At 34.5% G+C, this 11,924-nt stretch overlaps 1 protein-coding gene across 1 annotated transcript; it reads right to left on the reverse strand.

The window, feature by feature from the left end:
* Nucleotides 1-1,854: 1,854 nt before the first annotated feature.
* LOC145955776 (uncharacterized) lies at nt 1,855-9,428 on the reverse strand. Its single transcript, XM_083070938.1, has 2 exons — nt 6,150-9,428; nt 1,855-5,073 (listed from the first exon to the last, which is right to left on the reverse strand). The coding sequence occupies exon 2, from the start codon at nt 4,590-4,592 to the stop codon at nt 1,890-1,892; it is 2,703 nt and encodes a 900-aa protein (XP_082927064.1). The 5' UTR covers nt 4,593-5,073; nt 6,150-9,428; the 3' UTR covers nt 1,855-1,889.
* Between the last annotated feature and the right edge of the window lie 2,496 nt (nt 9,429-11,924).

The following is an 11,924-nucleotide window of genomic DNA, read 5'->3' on the forward strand; positions in this document are numbered from 1 at the left end:
TAGATAGTTAATTTATAATTGCTTAGAATAAATAGGGGTAATTTAGTAATTTTGCACTATTATTTTTAAAATAATCTGTCATAGGGAACCCGAAAGGGGCGCTGTGGGGTGCTAACACCTTCCCCACGCGTAACCGACTCCCTTACCCGACTCTGGTTGTAATGGCCGAAGTCGATTTTTGAATCGATTGCCTTAAACTTCTTTTTCCAATGTTTTGAGTAAAACATTGGTGGCGACTCCATGAACCCTTCCTTTTTATGAAAACCGCTAATCTATGGAGGGTCCCGCTTGGGATTAACATGGATTGGTGAGCCTTTTAATAAAATTGCTCGTCTGACAAGGTCTCAGTTTGAGAATAAGTCATTCTAGCAATCCATATTTTCAAACAAATAAAAGAGTCCAACCATCCTTCGCGAATGCCGAAAGCCCGTTTCGGGCCGGTGGCGACACACATGAAAAACATCATGGAGGGTAGAGAGGAATGGTGGTAATGCTATCTGGTAGGCAACATTTCCAATACGACGCAAAATTTGGTAGGGTCCAATATATTTAGGGGTAAGTTTCTTAGATTTTATAGACCTACCAACTCCAGTAACAGGCGTGACTTTCAAAAATACATGATCCCCTTCTTGAAATTCTAAAGGTTTTCTTCTTTTATCAGCATAACTTTTCTGTCGACTCTGTGCAGTTTTCATTTTCTCCTGAATCATTTTTACTTTATCTGTGGTTTGTTGGATCACATCGGGCCCTATTAATAAATTTTCGCCATCTTGGTACCAAACTAAAGGTGTTCTACATTTACGTCCATATAATGCTTCATAGGGAGCCATACCTATACTAGAATGATAACTATTATTATATGTAAATTCTACTAAAGGTAAAATTTCTTCCCAACTAGATTTTTCTTCTAATACACAAGCTCTTAAAAGATCTTCCAATGATTGTATAGTCCTTTCAGTTTGTCCATCAGTTTGAGGGTGATATGCTGAACTAAGGTGTAATTTACTTCCTAGAGCTTTCTGGAATTCTCTCCAAAATTTAGATATAAATCTAGGATCTCTATCTGATACTATATTAGTAGGTACTCCGTGTAGCCTAACAATGTTTCTTATATATAACTGTGCTAATTTTTCTAGTGAGTATTTAATATTAATTGGAATAAAATGAGCAGTTTTAGTTAATCTATCTACAATCACCCAAATAGAATCACAATTCCTAGAGGTTTTAGGTAAACCTACCACAAAATCCATAGATATACTATCCCATTTCCAAATTGGAATTTCTAATGGTTGTAACATACCAGATGGCTTCTGATGTTCTATTTTTGCCTTTTGACATGTCAAACAACGTGCCACATACTCTGTTACATCATTCTTCATTCTAGGCCACCAAAATAGCTCCTTTAAATCTTTATACATTTTGGTAGCTCCAGGATGTATACTTAACTTACTTTTATGTCCTTCTTCAAGAATTAAATTCTTTATTTCTCTATCATCTGGTATACAGACTCTATTCCCAAACCTCAATATATTATCCATTCCTAAATTGAAATCTTCAGCTTTATCTGTTCCTATTAATTTTCTCTTTTCTAATATAAACTTATCCATCTCTTGTTTGTCCCTAATTTCATTTAAAAACTCATTACTAATAGAGATCATCCCTAATTGTATAATATCCTTTTTCCTAATAGTATATAAATTTAGATCCCTAAATTGTTCTATTAATTCCATTTCTTTTATCATCATAGCTGAAACATGAATAACCTTCCTACTTAATGCATCAGCCACTATATTAGCTTTCCCTGGATGATATAATAATTGAAAATCATAATCTTTTATATACTCCATCCATCTTCTTTGTCTCATGTTTAACTTTATTTGATCAAATAACTATTTCAAACTTTTATGATCACTATAGACATCAAACTTAGATCCATATAAATAATGTCTCCAAAATTTTAAAGCAAACACTATAGTTGCTAATTCCAAATCATGTGTAGGATAATTTCTTTCATGTGGTCTTAATTGCCTAGATGCATAAGCCACTACTTTCTTATTTTGCATTAATACACAACCTAATCCTTGGTATGATGCATCACAGTATACTTCATAAGGTTCTGTTGGATTTGGCAACACTAATATCGGGGAAGTGGTCAATTTATGTTTTAACTCTTGAAAACTATTTTCACATTCTTGGCTCCAAATAAAAGGTTGATTTTTCCTAGTTAATTGGGTTAAATGTCCTACTATTTTTGAAAATCCTTCTATAAATCTTCTATAATATCCTGCCAACCCTAAGAAACTTCTAACCTCAGTTATTGTTTTAGGCTGCTCCCATTGTACTATTGCTTCTACTTTTGAAGGGTCTACACTTATTCCTTCTTTAGAAATTACATGTCCTAGAAATCTTACTTCCTCCAACCAGAATTCACACTTAGACAATTTTGCATATAATCTTTTATCCTTTAAAGTTTGTAAAACTATTCTAAGATTTTCATGTTCTTCTCTACTTTTAGAATATACTAGTATGTCATCTATAAATACTACTACAAATTTATCTAAATAAGGTCTAAATAACCTGTTCATATAGTCCATAAAGACTGCAGGGGCATTAGTAACTCCAAAAGGCATCACTTGATATTCATAATGTCCATACCTAGTTCTAAATGCAGTCTTAGGAATGTCTTCCTTCCTAACTCTTATTTGATGATATCCTGATCTTAAATCTATTTTAGAAAATACAGTAGCTCCTCTAAGTTGATCCATTAAATCATCTATTCTAGGTAAAGGGTACTTATTCTTTATTGTTGCCTTATTTAATTGTCTATAATATACACATAACCTAGAACTTCCATCTTTCTTTTTAACTAACAAGACTGGGGCTCCCCATGGTGATACACTAGGCCTAATAAATTGTTTCTCTAATAATTCTTCTAATTGTTTCTTAAGTTCAGCTAGTTCCAAAGGTGACATTCTATAAGGTTGTATTGATATAGGTCTAGTACCAGGCATTAATTCTATACTAAATTCTATCTCTCTTTCCGGAGGTAGGCCAGGAACATCATTTGGAAATATTTCAGGATACTCATTTACTACTGGTATAAAGACGACAGAAATTTTATTTTCTTCTCCTTCTATAGAGGATATCATGTATTTTTGAATTTCATTTTTAAATGAAACTTCTTTTGGTTTGGTAAGCTTAAATCTAGAAACATCAAGGTTAGGGAAAATTAAAGTTTTAGAGGCACAATCTATTAGTATATGGTTAACTGATAGCCAATCCATACCTAAAATAACATCAATATTTTTCAAGGGTAAACATATTAAATTTACGGTGAAGTCTCTATCTTGAATAGTTATAATGCAATTTACGCATATTTTGGAAGTAAGGGTTGGTTCAGCAGTAGGCACAGAAACAAACAAATCATAAGGCAAAGGTGTCACAACTAAGCCCAGATCCTTAACACATTCATTGGAAATAAATGAATGAGTAGCACCTGAATCAAAAAGCACAGTTAAAGGCTTACCTTCCATTTTTCCTTCACCCTGTATAAGATCCTCAGATTTGGAAGCCTCTGTACCGCTCAAAGTGAAAACTCTTCCACTAGCTACAAGTTTTTGGGGTTCGTTCCTTTGCTCTTTTGATGTTGTTCCCTTGTTGGAAAGACAATCTCTAGCTAGGTGACCTGATTTTCCACAATTGAAGCACACTTGACTCGATAGAGAATAGTCTTTAGTTAAATGACCTTTTCCACATTTCCAACATTTCAGAGTCAATTTTGGTTGTTGAAAAGGCATACTACCTCCTCCATTGGATCTCACCCCTCCAAATTCTTTAAATTGTGCTTGTGGGGGTCTATTATAGGGCTTTTGAGGTTGAATAAATTTACCTTTTTGTATTGGTCCTCCCCTGCCTACACCACCTTTATTAACATTTCCAACATTTTTACTTCTCTGAATTCGATCCATATCTTCTATTATTTTACACCTATCCATTAGGTCAGGAAAAGCTCTAATACCTAATGGAGTAACTGCCCTCCTAATTTCATATCTGAGTCCTTCTTCAAATTTTCTGCATTTCCATTCTTCATCAGAAGTAAGTTGCAGGTATCTACAATATTTTGCTAAGGACTCAAATTTTGCAGCATATTCTGAAATCGTCATACTTCCCTGATAAAGTTTGTTAAATTCCACCTCTTTTGCATTTCTAGCACTAGTGGGGAAATATTTCTCCAAAAATACAGTTTTAAACAACTCCCAAGTAATTATCTCTCCTCTAGTCTCTATCATCTTTTGCGTTGCCTTCCACCATATTTTAGCATCACCTTGGAGCTGAAAACTAGCATGTGAAACCCTTCTCTCATCTGGACACTCCATGGCTACAAAAATATCCTCTAATGTCTGAATCCATTCTTCTGCTTTTTCTGGGTCGTATTCACCTCTAAAATATGGTGGTTCATTTTTCTTAAAATCAGCTAGGGTGGTTCTATCCACGGAAGCCTGTTGTTGGGCCATAGCTTGCTGAGTTATGGCAGCAGCCATTTCCCGCATAGCTTGTGCCACATCAACCATGGGGTCACGTCTAGGTGGCATTTTTCTACCTACAGTTTATCCTATTAAATTAAAAACTAATAATGTTTCCTAATCATGCAATATTAAGAAAAATCATCAAAATTTAAACAAATTCAAGCAATCTTAAACAATATTAAACAATTCAATAAGAAACTTAAATAACCTACAACCTAATGGACCTACACTCACAAGCCCTAGAGATGCATAACCAGAGCTTTGATACCAACTAATGTAACCACCTTTCCAGATTACATATGTTAATCATAACTAATTATTTATGGTTAATAATATTTATATTATTAGTATAATTTTGTAGAAAAGATGCTTAAACAAATGAAGAAATTTATATTGAAAAGAAATTTATTAAATACAAGTTACTAGATATTACAAACCATTTTATAACAACTTAGTAAAATAAAACCCCCCATCCTATGCTCTGGATTTTTGCATCTGACCTTCTAACTGCACATCCAATTTTTCTGCATTATGAGATCTCCAATATCTGGGTTTAAAAATATTTATGGGGTTAGACATTTAATTTCATTCACATCTCACACAAACAAATCAGACAAGTGCATAATAAGTTCATACAATTATCAATATACATAAAAAATTGATAATAGTCCAAATAATGCAATAAGCTTATGAGAATGAGATGCAGATTTTGACTGAAAATATACTTTTAAAAATCGTTTTGACTCATTACTCCATGGAGATTTTCCCTTTTGAGTGTTTAGTGAAGCTAGAGCTTAACATCACTCTGTCCAGTGATTCGGCAATGCCTCACTAAACGTGAACAAGTAGACAGTAGTCAGAGTGTTAGTGCACCCGGCAGGCTACCACGACACAGAATCAATAAAGACTGGCCATCTATGGGATTGCCCATGCCCAAACACTCCCTAGACCAAAGGTCTATCCCCCAGACCAGAGGTCCCGTCTTACCCATTCTACTCAAACCCCGTTTACTATCTTCTGACATTGGTAGCATAAAACAAATACCTCAGTCATACTTTCACAACCATATCAAACTCTCTCTCACTTTATCCTTTTCTTGATCCATCTAGTACTGCCAACTGTCCTTGACAGTACCCACTATCACAATTCTCAATCAATCTCTTGCCACCAATGTTTCGGATAGTAAACATAAAGAAAAGAATTCACATAAAAAGTATCATTTCAAAATTACAAAACTCGTTCTTTTTCTATCAAATATCCTTAGTACAAAATTCATTTCTCAAATATTTATTTTCTTGAAATTCTTTTCTTTTCCCCCCAAAAATCTTTTGACTCAAAATGACATTATGCAATATGCAATATGCATTACTATTAATCTATCACTTCAAAAACTATTCTCAATCAAACTCTTCAAATACAATTCAAACAACTTCAATAGAAACATTCAATCATAAACAATCAACGATTTCAAGATTCAACTTTAAAACTTCAAATTTATCAAAAAGTACAATCAAAAACCATATCAAATAACCTAAGGTTCCATGCATCAAAACTTATAAGTAAAGATCAATATTTATTCTACCATTATATAGACATGAATAAAATTAAACATCTAACCCATACCTATTTTTCCAAGCTTGCTAGCTTTTTCCTAATTTCCTTGATTTCTTCTTCTCCTACTTCTTTCTCTTCCTCTTATCTTCTTCCTTTCTTCCCCTTTTCTTCAAATTTTAGTTGTTTACTCCTTGTTTTACTCCTTGGTTGTGGAAAAGATGGAGTATTTTTTGGTGTTTCTTGGAATTGGTTTATGTCTAGTTGTTAAGGGTTGTTGGTGAGCTTTTTGGTGTGTGGTTTCTCCTATTTATACTAGTCTCCACCTCCATTCTCCAACCTTCTAGATGTGTAGATATTTCTTGATATTTCCTAAGATATTTTAATAAGATAGTGATTAGGTGTCCATTTTGTAGATATTTATAGGACTTTCTAGAATTTTCTTGAATTATTTAAGTATCTTAATGATTAAGTTTCCAATTTATTTAATAGTTTGGTGATGAGATGTCCACTTTCTAGAATTTTGTAGAGTTATTTAGTTATCTTAATGATTAAGTTTTCAATTCATTTTAAGCACATGGTGATTATGTGTCCTTTTTCTTTTGTAGAATTTTATAGAACATCCTAGAATTTTGTAGAATTATTTAAATATCTTAATGGTTAAGTATCTAATCAATTCTAAATTTCTATTATGTAGAATTTTATAGAACTTTCTTGAATTATTTGAATATCTTAATAGTTAAGCTTCCAACCCATTTAATTATTTGGTAATTAAATATCTAGTTTGGAGAGTTTTGTAGAACTTTCTAGAATATTGTAGAATTATTAAAATATCTTACAAATTACTTAAAATTTTGAGGTACTAATATTATTATTAGAATCTTGACCACTAAAAATACAAACTTTTGTCTCTTGATCATCTCTTAATTATGTTAATTAATATTAAATAAATATCAATTTGCTTATGTGTCAAAATTTGATTGGTTGAGACTTGTATTTTAATTTCTCCTAACTATACATTTTTATTAATTATTCCAAGCATACTATATTGATGATAACATTTTTATATCCTTTTGAACATTTTTCCATAATTTTCTAGCTTAAGGTTTTAGCAGAATAACTTTTTCTTGTTAAATCCTTAGAGAATTTCTATAAATTTTAATTTAGAGATTTTCTCTCTTAACTGTATTTATTCTTAATCTACACTCAATAAATTATTATTTAGGTTATAGATTACTTAAATTTTCTTAAATTGAGTTTCTCATATTTTACAGCATGCTCTCAACGCTGTCCGAGAAACAGTCAATTTAGATAATAAAATAATGTTAGTGAATTTAGAAAATCTGGTTAAATAATGCTACTTAAATTTCATTCACATTAACTTACATAGTATTTAATATATATAATAATTTGTTATTATTATTCACGTTTTGTATTTTGTTCCTGCTTCCATTTTCGTTTTCTTCTTCCTCTTCTCTGTTACGTTTTGCTTGCATTGCTGTTGCCACTTTCATGTTTTCTTGTATTTTCGTTTCTGTTGCTATTTTAATGGAGGGCTAAATCCCAGGGTTTGGGCCCTTGGACAGAATGCAATCCTCTGAAAGAGGTTCTCTGTGCGTTGCATTTCTGCTCCGCTTGATCCTCCCTTGTGGGATCTCTGTTCTGAGGCGTTCAACATCTGAGCCATGCTTAATGACTCTGGGTTGTTCACGTTCAGTATCTCAGGTTGCTTAATCCTGGGGAAGGAGGTCTTGCAAGGTTCACATTTGCTTAATTCGTGTAGTGAAGTCTCATGTTAGTTTTCGCTTAGTTGATTAATCATGGACTGAACAGGATTATGTTTGGACAGATTATTTGTTGTGAACCAAGGAAATCAGAGGTGCATTATGTTCAGGGGTCTGACCTATTTTAATTACTGCAAGTAATCCATACTTCTGCTCGTTTTATTTAACTCGATAATCTGAACCAACCCCCCCCCCACTGTGTGTTTGAACCTTTGACTGAGACAATTGGTCCTTGGGAGACGACCTAGGAGTCACTTCCTAGTACTACATTAATTGTTTTTTATTTGACCGGGTACGGCCTCGATCACAAAGGTTGAAAGGAGACTCCTTTCCCTTGATCTAGGCTCACCAAAGGGTAGAGATAAGGATGACTTTGATGGGAAAGGAAGATAGGCGTGAGGTATAGATAGTTGGCGGAAGTGTTTAGGGTTAAGGTGTTTGGTGCTCACAAGGTTGGCTCACTCCAAAGGTAAATGGAGGCCACTCTAGGGTTCTCACTCTCCAAGGGTGGAGATAGGAGAAGGTTAGCCAAAGTTAACCTAGTGACTAAGGAGAAGATTTGAGGCACAAAAAGGCTCACTCAAATTCATATATTCCAAAGTATTTACAAGGTGTGGTGCCTAGGGTATTTATAGGAGTGGGAGGCATCTAGGGTTGCATTTAGGGTGCCAAATGCACACCAAATGAAACCCAAATTAACCCTAGATGCAACTTGGTGGCTAAGGATGGAATCTTTGGGTTTAGTTAGGCTACATCTAGGTGCATGATAAGACCATGCAACCTTTGCCCTCCTGATGGAGGTGAGTAGTAGGAGTGAAACTCAAACTCTTCCTAAGCTCCTCCTAGGCTCGGATCTTCTTCAATGGAGATAGAAGCACACTTGAAGAACTCGTGAAGATGAAGAACACTTGCTGAAATGGAAGAAGGAAGCACCCAAGCTCAAGAACTCAAGGGATTGCACACTTCAAAGTGAAGGAAACTAGGTTTTCCTAAGGTTTTTGAAGGCATTCTCTTAGGTTTTCTCTCTTGGATATTTCGGTGACTCTTGAGGGAATTAGCTGAAGGTAATGTTCAGAAATTCTCATATATTCAAAAGTGTTTTTACAAGGAGGGAAGAGATACAATTATAGGAGGAAAATTAGGTGAAGCTTGGCGGCAACCAAGTAGGCATAGTTGGCGCCAAGTTTGAATTTCAAATTTTGAATTTGAAATTCAAACTTTGGCCACTCACATGCTTAAACCGGATTGCTACCTTCATTTAGGTGTCATTTAGGAGTGATTTGAAGTGAATTTGATCTTACATGGCCGGAACTACTACATGCCATCCATGTGACTCAAATTCATCTCAAATTACTTCTAAATGATGCATAAATGAAACCTAATTCTCCTATTAATGTATTCTTCATATAATCCTAATCTAATGACCGAAATACATTGGTCTAATGAATACAATGAATAGGAAAAAATATAAGAAGAAGAATGAGCCTAATATTGGGTATCAAAAGCCCAAAGCCCAAGAAGCCCAAAATTAAGCCCAAGACACCTAAACCCTAATCTATGGTCAAAATACAAGACCAACATTAAAGTAAATTCCTATACTAAGAAAATACAATTAAACATGGTGTTCAATCAATCAAAGCCCAAGTGAGAAGCACCCTAGGCCCACTAAGCCCATTGGGCCCACTAAGCTCTGAAATAGTCAAATCTTCAAGTAACCTCCTGGCCATAGCTCTAGTGGTTGGGCCTTTAGCCCATGCTCTTCCATCATTCCCTCCCTCTTGAGAAGGATTCGTCCTCGAATCTGAAGACTCTTCCTCATCATCACTAGCACCTACAAAAGGTTTAAGATCACTAACATTAAAAGTGGTGCTGACTCCATAATCAGAGGGTAAATCAAGTCTATAAGCGTTATCATTGATACGCTGTAAGACCTGAAAGGGACCATCTCCTCTAGGACTGAATTTGGACTTCCTTTGATTTGGAAAACGTTCTTTTCTTAAATGAATCCAAACCCAATCACCTTCCTCAAAGATCATAGACTTCTTGCCTTTACTTCCTTGTTTTGCATATTTCTCATTTTGATTTTGAATATGAGTTTTAATCCTTTCATGAACTTTCTTAACAAAATCAGCCCTTGAAGCCCCTTCCTTATGAATGAAATGTTCAACATTAGGAAGAGGTATCAAATCCAAAGGGGTTAAAGGATTAAACCCATATACAGCCTCAAAAGGAGAAATATTGGTAGTTTTGTGAACTACCCTATTGTAGGCAAATTCAATGTGTGGCAAAAACTCATCCCAAGATTTGTGATTACCCTTTAGGACTGCCCTAAGCATAGTAGACAGAGATCTATTCACTACCTCAGTTTAGCCATCTGTTTGAGGATGACAAGTAGTTGAAAAGAGGAGTTTGGTTCCTAGTCTTAACCACAAGACACGCCAAAAGTGGCTTAGGAACTTTGTATCTCTATCTGAAACTATAGTCCTAGGAAGCCCATGTAGTTTAACCACATCTCTAAAAAAGAGTTTTGCAATGTTGCTTGCATCATCTACTTTGTGGCAAGGAATAAAATGAGCCATTTTACTGAAACGGTCCACTACCACAAAGATAGAATCCATTCCCCTTTGGGTTCTAGGCAAACCTAGCACAAAATCCATGCTAATATCTACCCAAGGAGAAGAAGCAATAGGCATAGGTGTGTATGTACCATGAGGCATTACTTTAGACTTAGCTTGTAAACAAGCTAAACATCTAAAACAATGCCTTTGGACATCTTTTCGCATATGGGGCCAATAAAATTTTTCTTTTAACAAACTAAGGGTTTTCTCAACACCAAAGTGCCCCATAAGCCCACCTTCATGACTCTCTTTAATTAATAATTTCCTAATGGATCCTTGGGGTATGCATAACCTTCCTTCTTTATACAAGTACCCCTCAACCATATAGAAACCATCAAAAGCTTTTTGTTGACATTTTTTATAATTATCACTAAACTCAAGATCTTCCTTATACAACTCCCTAATATTATCAAATCCAAGAATTTGAGTACCTAGAGACACAAGCAAAGTATGTCTTCTAGATAAAGCATCAACTACAACATTTGATTTTCCTTTCTTGAATTTAATAATATATGGAAATTGTTCAAGGAACTCTAGCCATTTAGCATGCCTCTTATTTAACTTACCTTGACCTCTTAAATATTTAAGTGACTCATGGTCACTATGAATGACAAACTCTTTGGACACAAGATAGTGTTCCCAAGTTTGTAAAGCTCTAACCAATGCATACAACTCCTTGTCATAGGTTGGGTAATTGAGGGAGGCACCTTTTAGTTTTTCACTAAAATAGGCAATGGGGTGTCCTCCTTGCAATAACACAGCTCCTATGCCAACTCCTAATGAATCACATTCTAGCTCAAAAGTCTTTTCAAAATTTGGTAGAGCTAAAATGGGTGCATTAGTAAGTTGATCTTTAAGTAATTGAAATGCTTGGTCATGCTTTGAAGTCCAATCAAATAAAATATCCTTTTTGACTAGCTCATTCAAGGGTGAAGCAATGCTAGAGAAGTTAGACACAAATCTTCTATAAAAACTTGCTAGTCCATGAAAACTCCTAACTTCACTAACATTTTTAGGCTTGGGCCACTCTTGAATGGCTTTGATTTTCTCGGGGTCCACTTGAACCCCATTTTTGCTTACAATGAACCCTAGGAAAACCACATGATCCACACAAAAAGTACATTTTTCAAGATTTGCAAATAATTGGTTTTCCCTAAGGATCATATAACTTCTCTAAGATGTCCTAAGTGATCATCTTGAGACCAACTATAGATTAAAATATCATCAAAATAAACAACCACAAACTTACCTATACACTCTCTTAAGACATGATTCATAAGCCTCATGAATGTACTTGGTGCATTAGTTAAACCAAAAGGCATAACTAACCATTCATACAATCCAAATTTGGTCTTAAAAGCAGTTTTCCACTCATCACCCTTTTTAATTCTTATTTGGTGATAACCACTCTTAAGATCAATTTTAGAAAATATAGAAGCACCATG

The sequence above is a fragment of the Cajanus cajan genome, chromosome 3 (genome assembly GCF_000230855.2).
Source record: "Cajanus cajan strain Asha chromosome 3, NIPB_CcT2T_4, whole genome shotgun sequence".
Classification (NCBI taxonomy): Eukaryota; Viridiplantae; Streptophyta; class Magnoliopsida; order Fabales; family Fabaceae; genus Cajanus; species Cajanus cajan.

Coding starts and splice junctions, on each gene's coding strand:
- LOC145955776 (XM_083070938.1), bottom strand. CDS start 4,592: ATGCCACCTAGACGTGACCCCATGGTTGATGTGGCACAAGCTATGCGG.